The sequence below is a fragment of the Pseudoliparis swirei genome, chromosome 1 (genome assembly GCF_029220125.1).
Source record: "Pseudoliparis swirei isolate HS2019 ecotype Mariana Trench chromosome 1, NWPU_hadal_v1, whole genome shotgun sequence".
NCBI lineage: Eukaryota > Metazoa > Chordata > Actinopteri > Perciformes > Liparidae > Pseudoliparis > Pseudoliparis swirei.
In genome coordinates, this window is record NC_079388.1 from 6,711,670 (window position 1) to 6,739,132 (window position 27,463).

The 27,463-nt window shown below is 44.6% G+C and overlaps 2 protein-coding genes across 3 annotated transcripts; both read left to right on the top strand.

Moving 5' to 3' along the window:
- The first annotated feature begins 105 nt into the window (after positions 1 to 105).
- On the top strand, positions 106 to 14,906 carry skic2 (SKI2 subunit of superkiller complex). Its single transcript, XM_056431835.1, has 29 exons — positions 106 to 211; positions 544 to 662; positions 1,181 to 1,302; positions 1,554 to 1,671; positions 2,164 to 2,278; positions 2,371 to 2,445; positions 2,552 to 2,605; positions 2,706 to 2,869; positions 3,428 to 3,583; positions 3,755 to 3,900; positions 4,513 to 4,659; positions 4,755 to 4,839; positions 4,935 to 5,041; positions 5,160 to 5,306; positions 5,402 to 5,498; positions 5,622 to 5,834; positions 6,408 to 6,518; positions 6,688 to 6,799; positions 6,936 to 7,054; positions 7,494 to 7,625; positions 7,723 to 7,860; positions 7,945 to 8,049; positions 8,494 to 8,626; positions 8,730 to 8,856; positions 10,754 to 10,964; positions 11,828 to 11,938; positions 12,798 to 13,016; positions 13,375 to 13,515; positions 14,472 to 14,906. Exons 1-29 carry the CDS (start codon positions 199 to 201, stop codon positions 14,670 to 14,672), a joined length of 3,738 nt encoding a protein of 1,245 aa, XP_056287810.1. The 5' UTR covers positions 106 to 198; the 3' UTR covers positions 14,673 to 14,906.
- Positions 14,907 to 14,981: 75 nt separating this feature from the next.
- On the top strand, positions 14,982 to 26,733 carry prrt1 (proline-rich transmembrane protein 1). 2 transcript variants are annotated; one of them, XM_056432284.1, is made up of 5 exons: positions 14,982 to 15,596; positions 16,243 to 16,312; positions 19,176 to 19,513; positions 21,451 to 21,642; positions 23,465 to 26,733. In XM_056432284.1, the coding sequence occupies exons 2-5, from the start codon at positions 16,297 to 16,299 to the stop codon at positions 23,639 to 23,641; spliced, it is 723 nt and encodes a 240-aa protein (XP_056288259.1). In that variant the 5' UTR covers positions 14,982 to 15,596; positions 16,243 to 16,296; the 3' UTR covers positions 23,642 to 26,733. The 2 variants fall into 2 exon arrangements, with proteins under 2 accessions (XP_056288259.1, XP_056288172.1); XM_056432197.1 differs by lacking the exon at positions 16,243 to 16,312.
- The last annotated feature ends 730 nt before the right edge of the window (positions 26,734 to 27,463 follow it).

The window sequence follows — 27,463 nt, forward strand, 5'->3', positions numbered from 1 at the left end:
CGTTATTCCAGAATAAATCAATACAACACACATTACGGACATGTTCGAGACCACTGGTGACACGTTTGAAGTTAACGTTTTTATTATTTCCATTATAGCGTAGCTTAGCTAGTTTAGTAGCCACTTCCGGTTACACTTCCGAGGCGACAGCAGGAACCAGTTGGGAGCAACTTTGAGCTTTCACTTGGAAGTGGAGACATGGATAGGATACGTAAGTTCTGGCTTTCTAAATACATTCGTGTTAATAATAAAAACGCGCTTTCGTGTCGCTCACACAGCTCACTCGTGCAGGTTGTGTGAATACGTGGCTGTTGGGTCGCTGTCAATCAATGCTACACTCAGTGCTACACTCATGGCGTGTTTATTAAATATGAACCAAATAGCTGTATTAAGGTGTTTCCAGTCTCTCTTGAACCCACATTGTCATTTAAATAGTGATGTCAGCACCATTAACTTCTCCCTGGCTGCACCCTGCAGCATTCAGCCTGTTCGTGTTCGCTGAGTCCATTCATCCTCTTTGTTGTGTTTCTCTTCGCTCTGCAGACGTGCCCCCCGCGGGCCCCGCGGACCTGCCGCTGTCCCTCCTGGAGATGGGGTGCTCCGGCAGGTTTGAGCTCATCACACACCCCTCACCCGAGCAGCCTTTACCTCCACAGAGCACGGTGAGTGCACAGCTTGATGACCGTGTACATTTAACTCCATCACTGCACAATCGAGTACATTTTAATGCAAGTATCTTAGTGTACTAACACTTATATTTCAATACATTTCAGAGGGAAGTATTGTACTATGTATTACATTCAATTGACAGCTGTAGCTGCTAGTCTATAATATAGAATGCAAAGTAGCTAAAGTTGCTGTATCTTGCCCAACAACATTAAATCACCCGCATTGTTGATCCAGTAATATAATTTACTGCTGCGCTTTCATACCTCTAGTAGTCTGTTTATGTTAAAATTATAAGTATAATTATTATTCCTAAGTAACCAAAATGTGACGACCTTTTGTGGTGTGCTAACATATATTACAACAAATATACTTTTAAAAAGATAGCCGTCAGTAGATAATTGACAGGAAATATGTGATTTAATGTGTGATACAGGAATCAAACTTGTGATATAACACTTACACATCTGCTGACGCATTAAGCTGCTGAATATCTGATCTTATCCTCCGACAGCTCCCCCACGGGCTTCCTCCCGCCAGCCTGAGCCTGGAGAGAGAGGTAGAGAAACAGTTTTTGCAGGACGCTGCCTGGCTTCCTATACACGACACAGACTTTGCATTCCAGAAGTTTCTCAAGTACGTATTCCTGTAAACAATCTCATGATTGCTCGTGAATGATTCGACTGTTTACATATTTTGATCGAATTCGGAGAGTACAGACCAGTCTGCTTTGGAGTCGGTGTGGGTGGTGAAAAGAGTTTTTTATCATAATTAAATAACTTATCATCTTCACAACTGTATCCCTCCATCTTTATTGTTACCTTTTAGAATATATTTTATTTTGAAAGTTGAAGAAGATGTAACTGTTGTGTGGTCGTCTTCCCCAGGGTGACTCAGAGAGAAGTTAATGTTGACTCTTTAATCCACTGCACTCCGTCTGCACTTCACTCCGGCGTCTCTGTTGTCAGAGATCCGACCACGGGGATGCTGCTGGACTTCACAGAGGTAGCTCACAAACACGGCGGCCCACTCGTCACACTGGACTGCACTGATTAACTGTTGATAAAGCATCTAGAGCTGAACATGCATCCTTTTCGAGAATCAATTATTGTTTTTAAATGTCAGTTTTTAAGTAAATATGTGCTCCAGCCTCTGGGATGTGATTATTTACAGAATTTATTTTTGTCATCAAACTGACAACTTTTGCTTCGTTAACTGCCTGTTGGATGATAAAAGAAATTTCCATATATAAACTTGCAATTTAGAAAATTGTGCCGGGCATGTTTTACTATTTTCCGCGAACATAATCATCATGATATAATGAAAAAAGAATGTGTACGTTGCATCACTCATGCCATCCTGTTTAAAAAAAACTGTAACAGAAAGGATCTTAATGAGAAGAAGATGTCGTGGTATAACTATGTTATTGAATAATCCCTCAAATACAGTTCAAGAGAAAGCATCCGTTGTGTTATTTCTTGGGTCTGCTCTGTGTAGGTGTTACTGGAGAACACTGGCCTGTCAGCAAAAAACTCGCTTTCATTACAACGCCAACCCGGGCCTCCTTCAGAGAGCCTCCGTGGAAGCAACACCAACTATCCCTTCCGCCCCGGTGAGATGGATTCATTCAAAGCGGTTCGTCAGCAAGTGAAAGTTTTTTCATCTTGTCTTTTAATATATTTGTTGCGATGGTTATCCTTACAGGAGGAATGGAAGAGCTCACTCTGGACCAAATCAAGACGAAATCTGATCTGGGGAAGAACATCGATTTTGAGAATGGTGATTTTCCTTCTTCTTTTTAACTTCCATTTCCGTTAAAAAAGGGACGTGACTTTTGTTGTTATTTCAGGTCTTTATGGTTGAATCTGTTATTTTTCTCTTGTAGATTTACTCAGAGTCCCGCCTGGACTTAAAGTCGGAATGGACTTCACTGACAAAGGTTTAATATAATTATTTTATATACAAAATAAATTCACCAGGACTTATTGAGATAATTATAATAATTATCTTCTTTTTTTTTTTTTATGTGTATCCTGAAGATGCCAAAATAGCAAAGGCGGAGGTCACCCTCATGTCCCTCCTGTCCACGTTGGATGACATCACTGACCTGCAACCTGTGGCAGAGGAGAAGGAGGAGGGCAAAGAAAGTGAGGAAGCTCCCAAACTACCCAGAACCAACAGCCTTGAAGACCTGGGAGTCAAGGTTCGTTTCGTTTTCTTCAGCTCAATAGTTGCATGTCTCTTTTTAGATATCAGTATGGGGTCACTGTAGAAATACAAACATTACATTGAATGATGTGTTATGTTACATAACTGTAATAGTTTTGAAAAGAGATGCGGCGCCATGGAGACTTGCTGTTGGTTAATTTATGATGCGTCTGTGATGAGACTGCAAAGGTAACATGAGACTTTAAATGCACCAAAGAAAAAGAAAGAGATGAAAACACAGTCCACAAAAACAAACTAATACAAACTACAAAGTGTGTTGAATAATCTAAATTTAGAAATGCGGCTTACGATTTTACATATTTGTGGTGTCGATATTTTTACCTCCAAAGTATGAGATTCATCTGAATATGTGCAGTTATTGTTTGAAGTTTGCATTATGATATAAAAAAGTGTGGTACAGAATTATAGTTTCAGTGTCATGCCTACCTTCTTATTAATAGTCCAATATATTTTCAACCTAAATTCCAACTGTGCCCCTCTGGCTACACATGAACTGCACTGAGACCTGGTTCTTCTCCTCCTCTGTCTCCAGGATGTTGTGTCATCCTCGACTCCGTCAGAGAGAGGAAAATATGAGAAATCAAAGCCAAAGGAGGACAAAGAGGAACATAAGAAGTGGGCCATCCCTGTCAACATTAATGCACCCTGCGATGATTTCTATAAACGCATTCCCAACCCAGCTTTCAAGGTCGGTATTCTAGAAATCATCCTGTAAATAAAACACAACGTACATCACTTATCCCTCCTTTAGTATTTGACGTCCCTGTGATTCTCTGTGTAAGCGATGAATCATCGCGTGGCAATCTGCTGAGCGCCGCGCGACAACTCATTTGTTTTCCCCGCCCCGTCTCTGCTCCAGTGGCCGTTTGAGCTGGACGTCTTCCAGAAGCAGGCTGTGCTGAGGCTGGAGGCGCACGACTCTGTGTTTGTAGCCGCGCACACATCGGCCGGCAAAACAGTGGTGGCCGAATACGCCATCGCCCTCTCCCAGAAACACATGACAAGGTGTGGACTCGTCGGCACAAATCAATTTTCCCCTTTCCCTCGGTGTGCACGGCGAGCTGAACACACTCAAAGAAAGCAGTTAGAAGTTTTTGCTGGGGTTTTATGAAAGGGACCTGTGAGATAAAGGGCTTGGAGAAGTGGAGTGACATCCATTGTGAAGGGTGTTGTGCTCTGCTCATAAATATTTTAAATTGTATTTTTTTATGTATTTAACCAGGAAATGCCTCATTGAGATTAAACATCTCCTTTACAAGAGAGTCCTGGCCAAGACAGCAGCACGAGCACATTACACAAAGTTCCAGACAATACAACATAAAACAGTGACAGACAATATTTTTAAAAAGATTAAAGATAATTTTTTCGATCACAGCATGAATAAAACCCGAACTAAGACTCAATTAATCATAACCCAGTTCACACAGGTGCTCATACACCAGTCAAAGAAAACATCTACGACCAGATGAACCTGCGTGTGTCTGTCATTCTGAAGGGCTTTCCCTCCAGTTGGTTGTACTTTCTCCATAGAGATGGGAACAGTGAGGAATGTAGTATATAGAAGACTGTAGCAATCCTAGGAATATCACGAGGACTCTTCTTTCCTTCTTTTGATAGGACCATCTACACCTCTCCCATCAAAGCCCTGTCCAATCAGAAGTTCAGAGACTTTAAAAACACCTTTGGAGACGTTGGCCTCCTGACGGGCGACGTCCAGCTCAGTCCCGAGTCTTCGTGTCTCATCATGACCACCGAGATCCTCCGGTACTCGGGCTGCTTTTTTATACATATTATGTTCAAGTTTTCAATCAAATCGAAATGTCGTTTAAAAAAAAAAAAGGTTTATTTCTCTCTTTCAGGTCCATGCTTTACAACGGCTCAGAGGTCATCAGGGACTTGGAGTGGGTGATCTTTGACGAGGTTCACTACATCAACGACGCCGAGGTCAGGGACGCACCGGACAGCTGTCTGCATCTTTCACTTATCGGATTCCCCTGTTGAAGTCGAGAGTAACTGTCTCCTCTCTTCTTTCCCCTCAGAGGGGGGTCGTGTGGGAAGAGGTTCTGATCATGCTTCCCGATCACGTCAGCATCATCCTCCTCAGCGCCACCGTGCCGAACGCCGTGGAGTTCAGCGACTGGATCGGGTAGGTGCACTTGATATTAGGGGGCATCTGTCAAAATAAGAGCCACGCTGATTTTAATTGTCTCGTTGTATCTTGCGGTCACTTTCCTTCGCTTCCCGATCTTTCTCGTTAATCCTAGTCGGATAAAGAAGAAGAATATCTACGTGATCAGCACTACGAAGAGACCTGTGCCTTTGGAGCATTACCTGTACACCGGGAACAGCACCAAGACTCAGAAAGAGATGTTCCTGCTGCTGGACCCGACGGGGAACTTCCTCACTAAAGGGTACGGGGAGAAAGTTGTGCGGCGCTCCACTAGACGGTCGTTATTACAGTGTAATAAGCGATTTCTCATCAAGAAAGTTGCATTCTGTCGTTCAGGTACTACGCGGCCGTCGATGCCAAGAAGGAGCGCACCAGCAAACACGCCCAAACATTTGGCGCGAAGAATACATCTCAGAACACCTCAGCCAGTCAGGTAATCTCCTTCCTATCGCTTCGGTCACCTCACCGCCTTTTGATTTTCTTTGTCTCACAACAACACCCACTTCCTTCATGCGCTGATCCCTCCCTGCAATTTCTTTTTTCTTCACCCCTCCAGGACCGATCGGTGTGGCTCACTCTCCTGCACTTCCTGTCCCAGCGGCAGCAGACGCCGGTGGTCGCGTTCACCTTCTCGCGGACGCGGTGTGACGACAACGCCCGCTCGCTGGACTCCATGGACATGACCACCTCCATAGAGAAGGCCGAGATTCACTCTTTCTTCCAGAAGAGTGTGAGTCGGCTCCGCGGAGGAGACCGGCAGCTGCCTCAGGTACCGGCCGATCTGCTCAGCCCATCACGCTTTTATTATGAAGGGATGTGTGGGGAATATTCATATCTAATGGTCATTTGATTCAGACAGCTCCCCGAGGTTCAATTTATTGATCACACAGTATGGAAAGATTACATTTTTTTAAATATTGCGTACACTGCACCTGGTAACTAATGTGTTATGGATCAAAAATATTGCTCACCAGAGTGCTCTCACACTGTGACTTACGGCTGCACTCAGCAATATTTTTTTATGATATGTGAAGTTAAAGGCGTTGCTTGTAGTAACAAACCCACACAGAACTGCAGTTCCCCTCCGCTCTACAGAGCATGTTAGTTCCCCTCAGCTCTTTGTTCTGGTTTTCTGTCCCGCAACCTTCCTGTTATGGTTCAGTCTCACTGTTCTCACTTCTGTCAGCTATAAAAACCTCAAAAGCCCATTACCTCGAAAAACCTTCTCACCTTTCACTTGCCTATTTAAAGTCTGGCGTCTATATTCTGCCATTTTAAAGCTGCAATAACAATAAAGTCAACCACACCATGTGGCGCTAACTCGCGCTCTTGCCGTGTTTAGGTCTTGGTCATGAGGGACCTGTTGAAGAGGGGAGTAGCAGTCCATCACAGCGGGATCCTGCCGATCCTGAAGGAGGTCATCGAGATGCTCTTCTCGCGAGGTCTCGTGAAGGTGAGTCACATAAAAACGACAGCAAGGAGAAAAGATGCCAGAACTGCACAAAAAAAATACCATTCAGAATATCAAACCTGTGGATCTGTTACTTTGAGCGTAATCTTCAAATACACGTTGGCTGGAGACGGTTAACGGATCCTCCTGCTCCTCCCCTCCGTCTCGCCAGGTGCTGTTTGCCACCGAGACGTTTGCTATGGGAGTGAACATGCCGGCTAGGACTGTGGTGTTCGACAGCATCAGGAAACACGACGGGACCGGCTTTAGAAACCTGCTGCCAGGTTTGACTCTCCCCTCTCTTTAATCTGAGCGGACGTGCATCGTGCTCTTTCATCCCCCCCGTAGGATGAATCGGAGTTGAGAGGAAACAACAAACACCGCTGATGTCTCTGTTGTGTTCTGAACTTGCACCTTCAGGCGAGTATATTCAGATGGCGGGCCGAGCAGGCAGGAGAGGGCTGGACCCCACGGGCACCGTCATCATTCTGTGTAAAGCCGGAGTTCATGAGATGGCAGACCTGCATGTCATGATGCTGGTGAGGCTCAGCTGCCCCATGAGTTTATGCGATGTTTCAAAATGTGTATAATCTCTTAAAGCAGAGCTTCCTGTTTACTTTGGCTGTGTTTCAATGAAAGTGTTGCATGCTGGGTTGTTGAATTGAGTGGGCTCACTTTCCCTTGGGGAGGAATGTTTGTATTTCAATGAGCTCTTCAGCAGAATTGATTCTACCTCATCTCTAATGGGAGCTTTTATCCTCTTGAATGTGCGTTCATACACGGGGAAAGTTGTTTCATTTGATCGCGAGAGACCTTTTCGTTGCCTTTCTGATGTTACGGGCAACATTCTGGTCCCAGTTTACTTCCTGTCAGCTACATTAACATACAACAGGCGCATAGCAGACCAGCAGGAAAAGAAGTGTTATTTCCGTTCTCTCTCTCTTCATTTCTTGACGTCGTCCTCTTGGTGATGCTCAGGGTAAACCCAGCACCCTCCAGTCCCAGTTCAGACTGACCTACACGATGATCCTCAACCTGCTGCGGGTCGAAGCCCTGCGCGTCACCGACATGATGAGGAGGAGCTTTTCCGAGAACCACAGGGACACTCCGGTAACGTGCGCGCGCAGAGCCCGATCTATAGATGCAGACGAAGAGGAGCGTCCTCCTCCTCACTCTTCTGTCTGGTGACGACGGTCTTCTCTTGTAGACCCAAGAGAAGAGGATCAGCCAGCTGAAGCAGATGGTGTCTACTCTGCCTCCTCTGGACACAGAAGGCCAGCTGTCGGACATGTTGCCTTACTACCACACGGTGACGGAGCTGCGAACCACCACCGAGGCCCTCCAGGTACACGCACACACACACACACACAACAAATATATTCACACAGCTTCAATCTGAACATTTCCTCCCTGCTGTCTCCGGCTTCAGCGCGCTATTCTGGAGTCCGTCAACGGGCTGAAAGCTGTGTCTGTGGGTCGAGTTGTGTTGGTGAACAACAAGCAGCATCTCAACGCCCTGGGAGTTATCCTACAGGTGCGTGTGTGTGTGTGTGTGTGTGTGTGTTTTTTTTCATGGTGGCTTGATGAGTAGCAGCAGATGAAGACATTACCAGTCATCACACATGCAGGTCTTAACGGCTTTCTAGAAGCGTATCAAGCAGCGAAGCCATAAAATGACAGTTATTTATATTATAGGGACATTTAAAGTTAACAGCTTGTGTTTAAAATGTTAAACACGAGTGTAAAACTACCACTCTGGTAGACGACGCCCACGTGGCCCACGCTCCAGCATACAGCGAGCAAAAAGGACACATTAAAGCCGAATGGATCGCCCATCCTTCACATGGCTGCCACACACACACACACCTTCATTGGAGTGTCGATATCACCTCACCTGCACGCCCTCAGCCTGGGGGGGCGTGTTCCTGACCACGACACCCGTCCCTTGACGTCTTCTCCCGTCTCCTCTCCCTTGCAGGTGTCCAGTGTTGCCGTGAATCGCACCTTCACGGCGCTCGTCCTCTGCGAGAAGGGCAACGAGGAAGGGGAAGGAAAAGGAAACAACACCGCTTTCCGTCACCTCTTCAACACGGCTCTCTTCATACCCGAAGGTAGCACATCCACATTCCAGGCGTTTTATTTCACGCAGCAGTTTGCAGTGAGTGCGGCAGAAGTACGAGCGCGTGCGACGGCTCCCCTTTGCTCTTTCGCCAGGCCCCTGCAGCCACACGGTGCAGAAGTTGACGCTTCAGGACGTGTCGGCCATCACGGTGAAAACCCTCAAAGTGATTCCCGACAGGATCATCGACAACTACAGCAAGAGGCAGCAGCCACGATTCAGGTGTGTGAGAGAGCTTTGTGGATGTCTTCAGTTAGGGGAAACACCAAATGCATTTAACTGTGAAACGCTGAATGTCGACATCACTTTTAGTTTGTATAGAAGGAAACTACTTTGAGTCTATAAACAAGCATAAGCTGGCCAATATGCAAAATACAAGCCATTATGCAAAGACCAAGATATGAATTATCTTTAAGACCATTTTAGAAAACAAATTTCCAAGCTGTTTGAAAATGTCTGGTGTTTTTTGCTCTATATATGACATTTATTTCTGTTAATGGAAATTGATTTTGAACTGCACATAAATTTATATATATATATATTTCCATATATATATTTATTAGGGCTGTCAATCGATTAAAAAAAATTTAACTAATTAATCGCACATTTTGAAATTCATTAATCGCTGACATTCAAATATGTTACGTTCACCCTCTGGAGGCTGGGCTCATTTTCTCCATTTTACAAAAAAATTTAAATTCACCTTTTAAAGGCGTTTTCATATGACAATCCCCACGTGTTATACATCAAACATTCCAGAACAATCTCAGCTCTATTCAATGAGGCACATTTGTCCTCGCACCGTGTTCTCTGGTTCTCTGACTGACAGGCTGCTAATGAGCTTCACCCGTGTGGTGGGAGGTCCTTTGTGATTTACTGAGTGTTCATTGGTTGTTTTTTTTGCAAAACACCTGTGTGCGCGCATCACGGCTGAGCGATGCGCGCATCACGGCTGAGCGATGCGCGCATCACGGCTGAGCGATGCGCGCATCACGGCTGAGCGATGCGCGCATCACGGCTGAGCGATGCGCGCGTGCGCTCTGATCGCTCTTTTAATGAAGTATAGATATTTAAAAAACTGCCCAGCAGTTTTTTTGCGCCCTGCTCTGAATGGCGCCCTAGGCGGCCGCCTAAACCGCCCCTGCTCAGGGGAGTGTAAAAACTTCAACGAACACCGGAAGTAAACAAAGTTGCGTTAATTGCGTTAAAATATTTTAGTGCGTTAACGCGGCCAAATTAATCGCATAGATTAACGCGTTAACGCTGACAGCCCTAATATTTATATATATTTATATTGTTGTGGCTGGATTTCTTCCTTTTTGGTCCATTCTGACTAATCTCTTAACCTGATGCATATAAACTTGTATCTCTCTCCTATCTGACTGCTGGTGAGACGCCACAGAATACTCACCCTCTGGACCTCAGTAATCAAACACCCACAGGACACAGAGAGTTTGGATCAGAGTTCAATTCACGTAGATTTATTTGTAACCAACAGTTTCACAAATAAACCTGGTCTGGGTCCGGTATTTAAGACAACAACCTCCCTCCACATCTGTCTTTCCCAAGCCCCGAACAAACACATTGACATATTATTTATACATCAGCCTCAATGCAGGTGCCGCCTCCGTCCACTCCCTCATTACATATTAGTTCTCGTCACTCAGTGTGACCTCAGTGTGACCTCTGTCCCAGTCCAAGCCGGTTACTTTAAGGAATGTGGATGTTTCTTGCTGACGTCTCCTCCCTCGTCTCTTCTCTTATCGTTATTGTGTCTGAGCCTCCTGGTCCTCGCTCTGCAGTCTCCTCTCTGCCGGTTCAGACTGGAGCAGCACAAGGCCGCTGGGTCTGTCTCTGTCTGGCGTTGTTGACCCTTGTCTGAGGGAGAGAGCTGTGTGTGTGTGTGTGCCCTCTCAATCATCCTTGTAGATGTCATTTAAGCCTAATATAACACAATGTAAAAGTTTAATACACCCTATGTATATATGTTGTGGAAGCACCCAATTTGAAACATTTTACCCACCACAATATGTATATAAATATATATATATAAAAAAATATGCATATATTTATTTAAATATATATATTGCATCGTCCCCTTCACCCTCTCGTCCCACAGGCTCGACCCTCCCGGCCAGGCCATCTCCACGGCGACCCAGGAGCTGCTGCGATTGGCCGAAGCCAACCCCAGCGGCATAGCGACCCTCGACCCCGTGAACGACCTCCAGTTGAAGAGCGTGGAGGTGGTGGAGGACACCATGAGGCGCCGCGTGCTGCAGGACGGCCTCCGAGACTTCACCTGCATCCACTCGCCCACGTTCGCAGAGCAGGTGTGTGTCGGGAGGTTGAACCGCTCAGAAAGACCTCTTTTTTTGGGGTTTGTTTTTTGTTTCAGTGTGCAGATAGATGACGAGGCATTTAATTTCACTGATAATAAAGAGAGGATCCTGCTATGATGGACTGCTAATAAAGACATGACATTCTTTTGTGCAGCGATTGCACATTTATGCAGCTAATCACCCCCCCCACATAAGACAATCAACCCCCCTTTTGAAGCCTCTTCCTTTCTCACAGCATCTGTTTCCTTTCATCCTTCCATCATTTCTCCTCTCGTTCACAGTAGTAACATCCATGTCCACACAATAATTCTGCTTTCGCGTTTGCGCGTCCCGTCCCCCGTGGCAGCCTCGTCAAGGAGATAAGACGGCGTTTTCTATAATTATCCATATAGGCTCATAGCTGCTGCTCATCACTCACTGGTGCACCATTCTGTTGAAAGCCTTTCACACATACATACACACACACACACACACACACGGACACAGAAGCGCACACACGAGAGCTCTCACGTTACTTTGCAAGATAACAAGCTCTTGTTTGCAGTATCGCTGTCTCCTCTCACACTCTGGTGTGTCCTTGTATTAAGCATGGCTAGTATTTTAAAGTGGTGGTTAATACAGTGCTACTGTTAGTGTACAGTAATTGGCCTCGGTGGGTTTATATAATATTCACCAAGAGACGACTCTGCCGTCAATGAGAGGACAATTGGCAATGTGTCCCGTCTTGGATCTTTATTAATTTTTTCTTGCACTGAAATCAGGTCAAGCGCTGCGGTACTGCTGTTGCATGCTCAAGTTTAGCAACCTGTGTGTGTGTGTGTGTTTGTGTGTGTGTGTGTGTGTGTGTGTGTCAGTATGCTCGGGTGGAGGAGAGGATGAAGGTGCAGGAGGAGCTGGACAGGCTGCTGTTCCTGGTGTCCGACCAGTCTCTGTCTCTGCTGCCTGAATACCACCAGAGGATCAAGGTTTGGACCTGACGTTTGATTCGCTGACCTGTTTCTTTCGGGGTGTTTAAAAAAACCAAGTTTATTAGGTCACGTTCTAGTCCTGGATATTGGGTTTTTCATTCTGTAAATTTGAAAATGCATTTAGGCTTTTAGCTTACCTTAATACATGATTACATATGAGGACAACGTCCTACATCAACCCCCAGGACACGGGGCGGATGTATTTTAAGCTGCTGGTTTTTTCTGTGGCACAGGGGTTAAGATGCAGAACATTAATTCAATTCAGTTTATTTTGTCCAGCCCAATATCACAAATTACAAATGTGCCTCAGTGGGCTTTAGAATCTGTACACATCCCTTTTCCATCCCTAACCTTTGACCTCACATTGGATCAGGAAAAACTCCCAAAAAATAGAAAAAACCCTTTCACAGGGAAAAAAGGGAAGAAACCTTCAGGAAAGAAAAGAGGAGGATCCCTCTCCAGGATGGACAGAACAATAGATGTCATGTGTACATGTATTAAGTGTAAACCTCTCTGGGTTTCCGAAGAAAAAAGAAACAAACTTGAACACGTTATTATTTGTGATTTGCGGAATTTCTTAAATTAAGAAAGGATTTTCAAAATGATTCTCAATTAATTTTCTGCCATTTATTAACTAATAAACTATGAGATATGTCTTTAATATATAAAAGTTAGCATCCTGTTGTGTAGCCGGTATATTGCTAACCATATTCACCATTTCAGCCTGACGAGGTGTCCAATATTAAAGGTTTATCTTATCCTAAAAGCTGCGGCAGAGGGGATTTAATTCAGCCTGGCCACGCAAACGATTACTTTTTAAAGTGTTTTAACGTTTTTTTTATTGACTCCTCCTCAGGTGCTGCAGTCCCTCCAGTACGTGGACAGCAGCGGGGCGGTGCAGCTGAAGGGCCGCGTGGCCTGTCAGATCAGCAGCCACGAGCTGCTGCTGACCGAGCTGCTGTTCGAGAACGTCCTGAGCCCGCTGGCGCCCGAGGAGAGCGCCGCCCTGCTGTCCTGCCTGATCTTCACGCAGAAGACGCAGGTGGAGCCGCACATCACCAGCACACTGCAGGCGGTAAGGAGGAAGCCACAAGCGACACGCGTGTGTGTGTGTACTGACATACTGTCCAGACTTTGCCTTCTCAGTGGGTAACACACACACACGCATACACACACACACTCCCTGCAGAAAGCAAAATAAGGTCACTCTCACTTATTAATTGACTCATCTGCCTCTTGCCGTGTCGGTGTGTGGTGGGCGGCCCCCGGTACATGAAAGTGCTTTATGAAGGTCTGAATTAGTGATGTCCAGAGCTCTGTGGACAAACACATTGTCAAACACATTTCTTGAACATCGCCAAGAGGTGAGAGAGTGAAGCATTTAAGGGCTTACTCAAATCTCTCCTCTCTCTCTCTTTGTATTTGTCTCCCAGGGCATCAACCGGGTGTTGTCAGTGGCCAAGCGTATCGGAGAGCTGCAGAGGGATTGTGAGATACCGCAGACGGTCGAGGAGTTCGTCGGCCAGTTCAAGTTCGGCCTGACGGAGGTGGTGTACTGCTGGGCCAGAGGCATGGTGAGGTCCTTCATCGGTTTATTGTTCACCCGGCATTGACGTGCGATCGCTGTCTGTATGAGAAAAGTTTGCAATTTTTAATTTGACATACCTAGATTAGTTCTGTGGCTCTCAACGCAGCTCTCCAGGGGCCTTGCTACAAACTGGAGGTGTGAGTTTGAAAGACGTGGGCTGTTACCAGGCAGGGAGGGTCTAGACTAGAGAGTTATGCTGTTCGGCATTATGGGAATTAAAGGATTCAGGACATCTCGATTTTGAGCTCTCCTCTTTAATACGAATCCCGCGAGTCCCTCAACTAAACCCGAAAGGTCACCTTGCTTCTTCCTGCCTTCTCAAGCAAGCTGGCATAAAGCCACAGGTGACCTTTGACCTGAGGCATGCCATATTTTCATTTTAAGGCCTGATAATGTGTGTAGAATCCAGCTACCACTCATAACTAGTGTTAATGCAGAAGCGTGAGGTCATTATTAAAGATAATGAATTGAGATTAGAGCTCCAACTAACAATTGTTTTCATCGTCAAATAATCAGCTGATTATTTTTCTTATTTTTTAAAATATATTTCAGCTGCTTGTTTATTCGTAAACTGTTTAAAATTTAAAAAGTTTGCGTTTAGACTATTTTTGGCTGTCTAAATATGTTTTTATTATAAACGTTATTGTTTTCAAATACTTTGCAGCAGATGTTATGCAACGTAATAACATGTTTACGTGATGTGAACAATGAGGTCATCGGTCCTTCTCCATGGGAACAGACTCACCAGTGTGGTCAACTGCAGCGTGGAGGATTAGAGACAGAGTTAGACATCAACACAAAGTCATCCAAGATGAACCGGTGCTCTGAATCGCGTAGTTCTCTCTGGACGTACATGCTCAACTTTTACCCCCCTCAACTCTTTCTTTTCCGCCCTCTCGCCGCGTCGCGTCTCCTCCGGCGTCCGGCCCCTCGCCGCCGCAGCCGTTCGCCGAGATCGCCCAGCTGACGGACATCCAGGAGGGCACGGTGGTCCGCTGCATCCAGCGCCTGGACGAGGTGCTGAAGGAGGTGCGGAAGGCCGCCCGCATCGTGGGAGACTCGGTCCTGGGCAGCAAGATGGAGAAGGCGTCGCTGGCCATCCGCAGGGACATCGTCTTCACCGCCTCGCTCTACACCCACTGAGAGACGGAGGCGCGCCGACGAGGGAGCGGCGCGAGACGGACGGAGAGACGGCGGAGATGTCGAACCGATGCTGCGTGTGCCTACAAAACACGTCAATGTTTACATGAACATTTCCCGACAGTGCAGAAGGGAATGTTTTTTAAGCCGACTCGACCAAAGTACAACACGTGGGAATGAACATGAAAACGTTTGGATTGTAATTTATTGTACAGTAATAAAAAGTAAAAACTGTAATCCCCAAACAAGCTTGCTGTTTGTCTAGAAATGTGTAGAAATGAAAATAACAGATGTTTGGAAATGTTTGGCTGTCTACATCAGGACCAGTTTCTCAGTGTGGGGGGGGGGGGGGAGAGAGAGAGAATGGGGGTGACATCCTGCAGACACCTCAAGGAGAAACGCTGCCGTCTGAGGACAATGTGCACGAGACGAAACACTGAGGTGGTGAAATGTTTCCTCGGCTCTTTGTCGAGCTATGTATGGGATGCTCCAGCACAGTGCATGCCCCTCCCCCCTCTCTCAATCCGGGCTGTCACTAAAACAACGAGAGCTTTGTGTCTGATTAATTCAATGTACGGCGACGCGTTACCGGAGAAAGCTCGTTATAGACGACGAGCCGCACAGCCGCCTGGACGGGAGGGGGGACACCGACTGCTGGAAGAGAGCTCTGGGTTAGCTTAAGAAGAAACACTTGAAGTTATTATTATTATTATTCGAATAATAAAAAACCCGTGGGTGTTTGGGTTTTTTAAATCTTTTTTTTTTTTTAAAGATGAAGACCTCTTGAGAATGGGTTGTTTGCACTGAGTCTGCATCCTCGCGCACGAAAGGAGGGATTTGTGTGTTCTGCTCGGCGTCAGCTTGGAGTAAAAATACATCACAGGAGGGAGGACAGACGCTCGGAAGGCATGTCGTCGGAAAAACACGGTGAGCCGCTTGAATCGTGTGTTTAAACGTGGCTTGTTCTGAAGCCTAACTGAGCCACTTTCTCAACACTATATCGAGATGTCAGAATGTGGAGTGATGGACTTCGCTTTGTTTCATCCGCGGATGTGTCGGGCTCACGAGATGTGTTTCTCCCAGCTGCCCCTGATGTCAATATATCTATCTGTTATTCAGCTGCACAGCGCTGCTGCTTCTGGAGGATGCTGCACCGCTGTGTGGGTGCAGCCTGGGGAGGGAAGAGCCCCCCAGGGCCTCTTTAATTTAATCCATGCTGCTAAATAGAGTTCAAAGTGATTGTATTTTTGTAGTTATTTTGTGCTTTAAAATTATAATTGTAAAAATATATTTACATAGCAGGCCGCCGTACACATTATTTCTCGAGGTCTTTGTTGTTTTGTCCATCCCCCTGTGTTGTATTCTCATCATTAGAGAAAGGGCTACGTCTCCTCACTATATGGACATCCGTGTGGGTGTCCTCTGCGCGTGCACGCCTCCCGCTGGCGCGCGTGTTTAACAGCCTTGATTAATAATAATCCTAGTGGTGCACACAAAAGAAAAGAAGAAGAAAAAAGGTAATTTCATCTCGTCATTCTATTTTATTGTATTGTTTTCTCGTCCATTGTTTTAGGACGTTAACGCGCAGGCCGATGATGGAGCTCTAACGGCGGCTTTCCGGGAAAGAATGAAAAGAAATAAAGGTCACAAAGACGCGTGAAGTTGCCATTGACGCTGTAAAGGGCAAACTGTACAGAAGACTGCAGCTCTGGGCTGAACACCTGCCGCGTTCATCCAGCATGTGTCGTGCATTATCGATGCTATTAAAAGAACAACACCTGGGCTACAGTGTGGTGATATTCACGAGGAAGCACTACACTGTTCCCCCTATTTAAATACTGTAGGGATATACGATATACCGTGCAGGTGTGTGAGGAGGGATATGCTTTTGGTTCAGTGAAGCTCAGTATTGTATATTTAAAATAAAAGGCTTTCAGTTGTCATGGTTCCCCCTGCTGCTGCCATGCAGCGTGGGGTTAATTTACAGCTTCAATAACAGATGAAACCCGTCAGTGTTCATTCTTACTGTGAGCAGAATACTTATTATATACTACTATATATTACTTATTATATTTTTCCAGACGGATGTCTTGAATAAATATATATACATTACACACACAACTTCCTTTTCTACCACTTACCATCAACAAGGTGTATTGACTGTTCACACATTTGGTCTGGATGAATAAAACCATCTCTAACTGGCGTGTAGGCCTTTGTAATAACATCGATGGGCCTTCATTATTTGTCGGTCTCAATATTCTCAGTGTTGCGCCTGCTGGCTCAACAGCTATTCATGTTGTTAGAAACACGGTGTGCTCTTCCTGCCCGTCACAATGCCCCCTGTGAGTAAAGCGTCTCTGTGCCTGTCCACAGCTCTTCTTGCTCACTGCTGAGCCAGACTGCATTATATATTAAGTGCTCATGGCTGCATGCTCAAAGGACCTCTTGTGGGTCTTCCGTGACTGACACTTTATCATTACACCTTTTTATTTGACGCCTCACTCACTACTCAAAACTCAGTTAAACACAGGGGGGGGGGGGGGCAGTTTGCTTCCAGTGCAATTGTAATTAACGGCGCAATCATCAATCACAAACCTGACATTTTTGCAAAAAGCAAATGTTAGATTACCTCTAAAAACATATAAATCAGTCATTCTACTTTGAATAATGACGCTTGATATCTGTCTGTGAATACTAATGATGGTCTTCAATTCAATTCAATTCAGTTTATTTGTATAGCCCATTTTCACAAATTAGAAATTTGTCTCGGAGTGCTTTAAAATCTGTACACATAGACATCCTTGTCCCAAAACCTCACATCGGATCAGGAACAACTCCCAAATAACCCTTCAGGGGGAAAAAAGGGAAGAAACCTTCAGGAGAGCAACAGAGGAGGATCCCTCTCCAGGATGGACAGGTGCAATATATGTAATGTGTACAGAATGAATCATTATACACAAATCAAAACACAGTAACAACACAATCAATGAATTTGACAGAGTGTATGAATAGTTGGTAGTAGGCATATTCCACGATCCAGACCTCGACCTTCATCCATCCATTTCAATTCTGAAAGCTATATACATAGTCCGCACCCACAGCTTGGCTTCTCTGTGAATGTGGTGCCTTAACCCTCCTGTTGCCTTAGGGTCAATTTGACCCCATTCAATGTTTAACCCTCCTGTTGCCTTTATATTTTCTGACATATTTTACCCTCGGGGTCAATTTGACCCCAGCAATTAAAACCTCCAGAAAATTATTAGAATTAATATTGTTTCCCAAGTTTAAGTGTGAGGTACTTTATGTGTGTTTGTTGACTACCTAAATAGCCCTTTAAATATATAAAAAAGTTGATATTTCTTTTATGTTTGACAGTGAAAAACAGCCTGGGGTCAAATTGACCCGAAAGAACACCGACATTAAACATTGAATGGGGTCAAATTGACCCGAAAGGTAGCAGGAGGTTAAACATTTATTTTGACTGGAAGTACCTGCTGCATCCCCTACTGAGCACATATCACAGGTGTTGCTCAACGCCGATGTCACACCTCTCCCTCGCTTCTTCCTTGTGTTTAATCCGATCTTGACAGATTCTGGATTGCGTAATCTTAAAATGGAGAAACAGCAACATGCATTGTGTTCCTCATGTTCGCCACGTCATGCTCCGTTAAGGTGTCACTTCCCTCGTGCTCGGTCCTTTCCCCCGCTCCACTTCCTGCTTGTGACCGAGTCAGGAACTGTTACGTAAAGCCGGTCCCCGAGCACCAGTCGTCATCCCTCATCCCTCAGCTGCTCTGTCCTCCGACTGCCTCCTGCTCTCCTCCCTTTCGTCTCATCGAATCCTCGCTCCTCCGTCCGGCCTCACCTCCGTCGGCCTCCATCTTCTCCCTCCCTCCTCCCTTCTCGTGTCCCCGTCAAAGTGGATTACCGTACCCGCCGCGGCCACTTCTTCACCTGCTGGGAAAACACGACGGCACCACCGGTCACTTTCAATGTTAAACAGACACAAAGGGAGCAGGCGCGTGAGCATGGGGCTGTTCATGGGCAGCAGGATGCTCCACACACACACACACACACACACCATCAGAGGAACTTTTCCATCTCCGAAATGCCACATCTCATCTCTGACTGCTAATAAACATTGCTTTTGAAGGGAGGCGGAGGAGGAGGAGGAGAAGGAGGGAGGGGAGGGGGGGCTTTCTCCTCTGTAGGTGAAAATGTCAATCACTGTCATCATTAGCACACAGACTACACAGGATTTCTGTCTTTTCTAGTTTGAGATCTTAGTGAGGAGCGGTGGTCTGGGTCATGCTTCCCCCCCTTCAACAGAGATAAGACATGTCACATTCAACATGCGGTCCAACATGTAACGGCTCTTGAGTTAGATAACATGCTCTCACGACACGTTTCTCTCTTATTGTTCTTCCTCTTTCTATTTTTGATTCCTCTCCTGCCTGCTTTTTTCTTATCCTCCCTCCCTCTTCTTCTTCCATCATCTCCCAGGTCTCGATGCCTCTGGTCGTCAGACCATGCAGCCTCCTCCGTACCTCTCCGGCCCGCAAGACCCGAACGCACCCCAACACCCCAACATGCAGCCGGCGCCGGGCAGCCAGCCCAACTACCCTCCTCCGCCCCCTCCCCCGGGCTCAGACGGATATCTACAAGAAACCCAGTTCCACTGCGGCCCGCTGGGTCCTCAGGGTGCCCCGCAGGGCTACACGGTCCAGACCCAGGGCCCCGGAGGCACCATGTCTCACGCCCCTGTAGGATACCTCCACCCGGCCTACCCGCTTCAGCTGCAGCCGTGCACAGCCTATGTACCGGTCTACCCCATGGCGTCGGTGAGTCGGAGACGGTTAAAGTGCTTTTCAAGATTTCACAGGTCTGACATCAGTCTGCCGCAGTTACACCAGTCTGTTCATGTTGCATTTCATTCCTCACCGTATCACAGATAATAGTTGTTGCCCATCCTTCCCACTACTGAGTGCTAGGGGAATTTCCTTGAAAGAAAAGTGTTAGATTGAACATCGCTACCTCTCTGTTTTTCCTTTCTTCAGTACAAAATGACCAGAAACCATTTTTATTAAGTCCAACTCCTTTTTGAACAATCAAACATTTGCTCGAGTTATCACGATGCTGCATTACACGCTTTATATCATATTTGACAACTTTAGGTGTATTTTTCCTCTCATGAGAATCACATGCAAAGAAAATGTTTGCAGCAGTGACCTGGTTGATGTGGCTTTATTTACTTACTTTGTGAGGATTGTTATTAGGAATAGACAAATGCATAAGGATACAGTAGAATATTCACCGAACACACTAATTCCACACACACACAGTATCAATGCAAAGCACATTTGCGAAGTTGATCTGTGTTACAGGGGTGCAGAGTGTGAACATATACAATATCCAATAAGGGGGGGGAGCAACTTTTTTTCCAGGGTGTTAAGGAAACCCAGTACAGTCTGCAGTCTGTGGATGAAGACCAATCAAATTCATTCCCCCAGCTCATGGCTCAGGTACCACACACCCGCTTTTGTCGTCAGGGGTCTCCCACAAAGCTGTTCTACAGCAACACTGCTATTTACTTATTATCCTACAAGGTATATATATGTACAAGGCATTGGGTTATGCAGCGCACGCCGGCATAGACTTTCTGAAGGCTGCGAGCCGCTGCAATGATGTGAAAGAGGCAGGCGGACAAGGTGGTCAACTAAGGTCAAGGTTCAGAAATGGTACAGTCCGCTTTCTGGAATCGAATTCAAAGATTCTTCCAGGCATGAATATGTGAAACATATTGCAATATTTGATGGATATATACATGTTTTAACCCATCAACCTGTTGTCTGGGATTCCAGTTCGGGGAGGTCACACCCCTGTTATTCAAACCTTGCATCTGCCACGATCAGAGATAAGCCGCCAACCACAAGCTGAAAAATCTCAAATTCACATCCTTTGATGCATGTCATCTATCTCTCTCCCCTCATTCCCTGTCACTCTCCGCTGTCGGCTTTCTATTAAAGGCGTCAAATTCCCAAAACAACAATGAAAGATTGTAGATGATGAAAATCGAATGTCAATCGTTGGCTGAACCGCTCTCAGTTCATAAACATGCAACCTGAGACAAGCTTGTGAGAGTCGGGACTGCTTTGGTTTAAAAGCAGCTCGTGAACCAGTGCTCATGATGATCACTACCATATGCCTTCTGCACCTTTTATTGCTTCAATTTTGGACATTATATATGTTTAATATAGCTGCACATTACACAGTAGATAAAACCATTCAAACTGCTCCCTGAGGTAAACGGATGGTGGGGAAACGTTGGCCCCAAAATGTGATTGTGAGTCATTAAACCACCTAAAGTGCTTCCCTGCTACCACAAGTTTCACCACCAAGATTAGTGGTTTAGTATTCTCCACCTCGCCAGTCGCTTCAAGTCAAATTAATATTTAAAATCCCCAGCAGTATAATTTATATTGCATACTTTCTTGTGTAGGAGGGTTTGAGAAAAATGTTATCAAGAGCAAAATCCGCACTGTGCCAACTTGCAGGCTAGTTCCTACAAATTAATAAGAGGGTTTTAGACGTTTCCGGCCACACTGCTGATAAAACTCCCACGTGCACGACTCTTTAATGTATGCAACAGGCGCTGTGCTCATGCAGCTGTCCTCCTCGTTGACTGTGTCACCTTGTTCCCACGTCTTTTAGAGTGGAAAGGGCTTTGTAAGCCCGAGTACTTACTCCCTGTCTACCTCCTGTCTCTCTCTTTGTTCAGGGACAACCCTACATGCCGGCTGCAGGAGGCCACCCGGGAATCCCACCGGGCCAGATGCATCCCATGCAAATGCCACCCAGCATCACCCTAATGGACCGTCAGCCGCCACACGACTACCTGCCCATCGCCGTGCTCACCACCATCTGCTGCTTCTGGCCAACAGGCATCATTGCGATCATCAAATCAGTGCAGGTTAATGCCACTTCATCATGTCTTTTGATCTTTGAGCTTTATTAACATAATGTCGCCTTTACCTGCGAGGCTAATGCATCCTCGAGTCCTTTTACCCTTCATTTTAAGTATAGTATGTAGAAAAGTCTGATAAATCACACGTATGTTTGTCACAGATATTTGTTTTGTTTTATTTATTTCATTTAATTTATTTTATTTTATTGTATTCACAAATAAGGGACTTGCTTTTTTAGCCATGCTAGCGATGTGGCATTGCCATGAAAATAGCCAAAATATGAATCCGACTGACTTTGGTGATCCCTCAACTTCTCCTCTAGCACCACCATGAAGTTGACCTTTGTATTTCTGAGTAAAATTCCTCGACCAGTTCAGGATGAATCGCCGTAGAATTTGAGTCACGCAATCACGCTGCCCTCAGGATGAATTTCTAATCAAATTAGAGTCTTTTAAGTTTTCATATAGTGGCTTTGAAATATCATTATGTCCCAAAACCTGTGTCCAGCTATGCATAGGACGTTCCCATTAGCCTGAGCTGTACACTTTGCAAAAAGGAGCATGCTAACATGCTGAACTGAGATGGTGAACATGGCGAAACATTATAGCTGCTAGACATTATGAGCATATACAGGACTGTCTCAGAAAATTAGAATATTGTGATAAAGTTCTTTATTTTCTGTAATGCAATTAAAAAACCAAAATGTCATGCTTTTTCTGTCATTACAAATCAACTGAAATATTGCAAAGCCTTTTATTCTTTTTATTTTGCTGATATGGCTTTGAAGAAAAAAAAATATCCTATCTCTAAATATTAGAATATCATGAAAAGTATACTAGTAGGGTATTAAACAAATCACTTGAATCGTCTAATTAACTCGCAAACACCTGGAAACACATTTTCAAATGTTTGATTTTGTTTTGCTGTTATAAATCTTTTTTACTTGGTCTGAGGAAATATTCAAATTTTATGAGATAGGATTTTAGTTTTTTTCTTGTGTGTTTCATAATCAGCAATATTAAAAAAATAAAAATTGCAATATTTGATTTGATTTGTAATGAATGATGCATGACATTTTGTTTTTTTTTTTAATTGCATTAATTACAAAAAACAGAATATTCTCATTTTTATTCTACTATGTTGTTCTCATTGTACACATAATGACGTTAATCGTGTGATTTTTCGAGAAAAAAATCATATCATGTGTCAAAACTTGCTCGTTGTGTCTCCTTGGATTTCTGTTCAGCCAAATCCTCCGGCCCCTCCCTAACAGTCAGGAAATAGGCATCTATTACGGATGCTGACACGCCGTGTTTTCGATACTTTGCAATAATGCAGAATCGGGAAACGGCAGGAGGAAACTGCCAACCTCGACAGTTAACATTACACATTTCATGACAATACAACTCATGAAACCTAAAGTTGAGCGCGAAGTGAGGAGCGCGGCGGCTCGGTGTGGCGGCTCCCGTACCTCCGTGGTGCCTGTTGTCTCTGTGTTGGCAGATCACGTTACGTAACTGCACCATTGTCGGTGCAACGGGATAGAATGGATTTTCCCCTCTGGGCCTGCTCAGCTGGCTTTGAGTTAAGTTGAGCTGACAAGGCATGGACCCACTGGTCTGAGCTCTATACGTTGTGATGCTGTGTTAATGGAGCGTGGAGTGGCCTCTTCCTGCACCTTCAGGCTGTGCTGCAGCGAAATCGATTCATGCATGGTGTTTCAGACTCTCTCCTGCTCCCACTCGTGCATCTTCCTGTTGCATAACATATTTTCTCATTCCTCCACTCTCCCACTCACCCATCCCCTTCCCTCCCGCCATCACGTAGGTGCGCACGGCGATAGCCAGAGGGGACATAGTGACGGCGGAGATAGCCTCCCGAGAGGCACGCAACTTCTCCTTCATCAGCCTGGCGGTTGGCATCGCCTCCATTGTGCTGTGCACCATCCTCACCGTGGTAGTCATCATCGCCTCGCAGCACCACGACGACGACTGGGAGCCGTAGCTCCACACAGCGGCAGACAGATGAGAAATGATGGCGTGTATTAGCTAGCTAACTACTCTCTATGGTTTGGAGGAAGTAGGAGCACTGAGAACGCACACAAACTGCTACCGCATTGCTGGCCCTACTGTGTACAGCGCCACACACACACACACACACACACACACAGCTCTGACCTAACCCGCTGCCATCAAACACACAAAACGACGACCAAAATCCCAGCTGATGATCAAATGCCAAATACAATCAGCTGTCAATGACGCCCAGTATTGCTGTTAGCACAGCGACCGCTTAATATTAACACTCCGACGTAGAGCTGCGCCAGGGAAGCGAAGCTCCTTGTATTAACCATTCATTTGACGCTGCTTAATTAAAAGGTCATCGTGTTAAATATTTCAACAACTGAATCTACTAAATGGGCCCACGCAGTTGTTTTAAGGATATTTAAATGCACATTTTAGTCTTGCAAATCAAATTAAAGTAAAGTATACATGTTTTCTTTTTTAAAAATGTAAAAAATGACAAAAAAAGAAAAGAAAGTGCCATGTGGAAACTAAGTTTATTTACTTAATAGTATTATATTGCTAACAGAGACGGTAAAACGGATTAAAGGTGTTAGAGGGGGTAATCAATACACATTTAACACACCAAATGGAGGCTGACAGTGTCTAATGTAACCAAACAGAGTATTTATTTAAGATTGGTTGTTCGTACGCTACATGGACATTGGAGCTGGATGAGTTGTTGCATCATTTATGAATTATATGTTTGTTGATTTATTTAAAATCTGTTATTTATGAATTCATTCAATATCTACCTATGCGTCAACTTTGTCTGCTTTAATTTACAGTATATCATGTGTTGCAGCTATCTGGCACTTTTGAAATTGGCTTAAATTTGATATCTGATGCTGATGCACTTTGTAATAACCAGGCGAGACAACGCAGCTGCTTACCTTCATAGTTCTTATAGTGCATGATACATATAAATTTAAGCTAGTGGGGCATCTAGTGCAATAATAGCTTGTCTCCCAGCTGTTGGTGCAAATATTTCCTAAAATGTCCACAAGTGTGTGGGGCAGATTTCTTTTCTCAAACTAGTTACTGTCAATAAAAGAAAATGAGATCATTTAGATGATTAATATATAGTATTTGAATCTTAGGTTTGCAATATTGTTTTGGCAAGTATTTTAGGAGTGTAATGGCTGGTTTTGTGTTGCACATCTCTTAGCTATTTAATCTCCCAGACACTGTGTGTGAAACTTCAGAGCAACGTGAGGCTCACGAGGCAGCGAAGCCCTGCATGTCATCCTCAGTTTGTTTCCGTTTGTCTTAAATATCGAGGTTAGATGTGCGACTGTGAGCTCCTATAACGTAGTTTCACTGTAACACAATGAGCCAGGGTTCATTTCATATGAGGATGGTCTCCTTAATCCAGCAACAGGTGTGCTGTTGTTTATAAGAGCTGTAAGTCAACAGTACTGTATGAACTATATGAGGTTTATGGGAGGAACTGAAAACGAATGTTTCCAATAGGAGAGAGTGAGAGAATATTAATGCCTATACTGTATTGTAGCACTTTCCGCTCTATGAAATCTTTCCTCTGGTCTGTTTGTCTTTCTCCTGTTCACATGAGTTATTGGACCTATTCATACTTCACTTATGCCCCCCCCCCCTCTCTGAACCCCCCCCCCCTCTGTTGGTTGACGATACTATTTTTAAAAGAATTACACAGAGATATGAAATAATTATGTTTGTTAATAATGAACACAAAGAGAGACAGTATAACTACAGTTTATTCTGTTGTTTATATATTAGTATTGTTGTTATTATTATAGGCAACTGCATTGCATTCGATTATCACTCGTATAGTAATAAGTACATCTCGGCACGTATTTATCAAACTTCTAAAAACCTCACTAAATAATGCTCCTAAAAAGCCGATGTAGTAATAATCTATTTTTTTAAAGACACATTTAAAAGCAATCCTTCAATAAATATCGCTGCATAAATATGTTATTTATTAAATACAGAATTTTTACTACGGCTTTAGATAAAATATTATTAGTTTGAACAATCAATACAAGCATGTTTCTCAGAAGGTGTGTGATTTATTAAATGTAGGCTACATGGTTTAAATTGAAGAACATTAAAAAATTAAAGAAAGCTGATACAATTGTATTAATCAATGCGGTAATTCCACTTCATGGGAAATATGTTTATTTGATTAGAAGATCGATACCACAGGTCTGTGTGCCAATGAAGAAGCTACAGCCAGGAGACGGTTAGCCTAACTTAGCTTAGCATCCAGCATGTAAACAGGAGGATACAGCTTCGTTTGGCTCTGTCAGCTTGTTTTGCCACTTGCGTCGTTAAAAGAAGGAGAGATATAACATGTTAATCAGTGAGCGTTAGAGGTGCTAGTGAGTAGATTGTATTAACTTTGGATAAAGCCAGGCTAGCTAGTCTGTTTCCCCCTGTTGCTAAGTTAAGCTAACTAGCATCCGGCCCTTGCTTCACATTGTATTGGTAAAAAGAAGCATCATTCCCAAATTGATAAAGTTTATTGAAGTTATTGAATTGGAGTAAAAATGTAGGCTTTTTACATTTAAACCCAACATTTATCTTTTAGCTGTTTGATAAATGCAGGCCATGTCCTTATAAAGATTGACTCAGTGATATTTCCGTGTTAAAAGAGTAAATGAAGCACAGTATTGTTTTGTATTATTATTGTACAGAGGGCTCTGGCGGTGAGTGTGTCTAATGAATAGAGTCACTCCTAGCATATCTAAAGTTAGTTTATACAGCGCTAGGCTTCATCTCCCTGTGTGCAGTCTGATGGGACTCTTCTGTGCTCAGCAGTATGGCTGTGTTCTCACACAGCGGGTGGTGTGTTCTTCATTTTCTTATTTTCTTAGTTTGGGTTTTGAGCTTGTAAATGCGATGGGTTGCTTGTTTCAAAGAGCCAGAAATTACCTGTGTACGTGTGGTTCTCTTGGGGTTTATTATTATAATGATGTTCATGGCTGTGATGCTCACACGTTGGTTGTTTCTGACTTCAGTTGTTTCAGTAATGAATAAAAAAAATCAATTTTTGGGGTTGTGAACACGGTGTCTGTTTTTCTCCTCTCGGTGTCTCTGTGGCCTTTCCTCTCTCCCCTCATCACTAAGGTGCTATTTATAGGCCAGTTGCCCCGGTTTTCTGCATCTCTGTCTCGTCTCTCTTTTTCTTCCCTCTGTCAGAACATGAAGTGCAGTACCTCTCACTGCTTTATGTTTGTTTGTTGACTACCTAAATAGCCCTTTAAATATATATAAAAGTTGATATTTCTTATATGTTTGACACAGTGAAAAACAGCCTGGGGTCAAATTGACTCCAAAGAACACCGACATTAAACATTGAATGGGGTCAAATTGACCCTAAAGGTAACAGGAGGGCATCTTTCACATTGTTTTACTGTTCTTATGTAGGAGTGTCGCTTTAAATCACACCCAAACAATCCGTCCTATGGAAAAGAGGTTTGAGGGAAGAACTGAAGGTGGGAGCTGAGCCAGCCTGTGTGCAGGATCGCAGATGGCCATTTAGCCTCCCGAGGACAGCCAGCGTCTCCGACATCGTTTAACTTGGCCTCACGCTGCAAGCCTCTCTCCTCCATCACACATCCCCCACATCCCCCCAGGCCTGGGTCAGCCACGCTGGCTGTCTCACTGTCTCGCTGTGTGTGTTTGTGTTATCCTGCAGCTCTCGCGCTGGGCTGCCATCTCAGCCACAGCACCGGGGCTGATGGGTAATCGCTGGGAATATGTGAGAAACCCAGCAACCTGC

Bases quoted from the DNA above. Each gene is read 5' to 3' on its own strand.
- skic2 (XM_056431835.1), top strand. The intron at 663-1,180 runs GTGAGTGCACAG...ATCCTCCGACAG, and splicing joins CTTTACCTCCACAGAGCACG to CTCCCCCACGGGCTTCCTCC. The intron at 13,017-13,374 runs GTAAGGAGGAAG...TTTGTCTCCCAG, and splicing joins TCACCAGCACACTGCAGGCG to GGCATCAACCGGGTGTTGTC.
- prrt1 (XM_056432197.1), top strand. The intron at 19,514-21,450 runs GTGAGTCGGAGA...CTCTTTGTTCAG, and splicing joins CGGTCTACCCCATGGCGTCG to GGACAACCCTACATGCCGGC. The intron at 21,643-23,464 runs GTTAATGCCACT...GCCATCACGTAG, and splicing joins CGATCATCAAATCAGTGCAG to GTGCGCACGGCGATAGCCAG.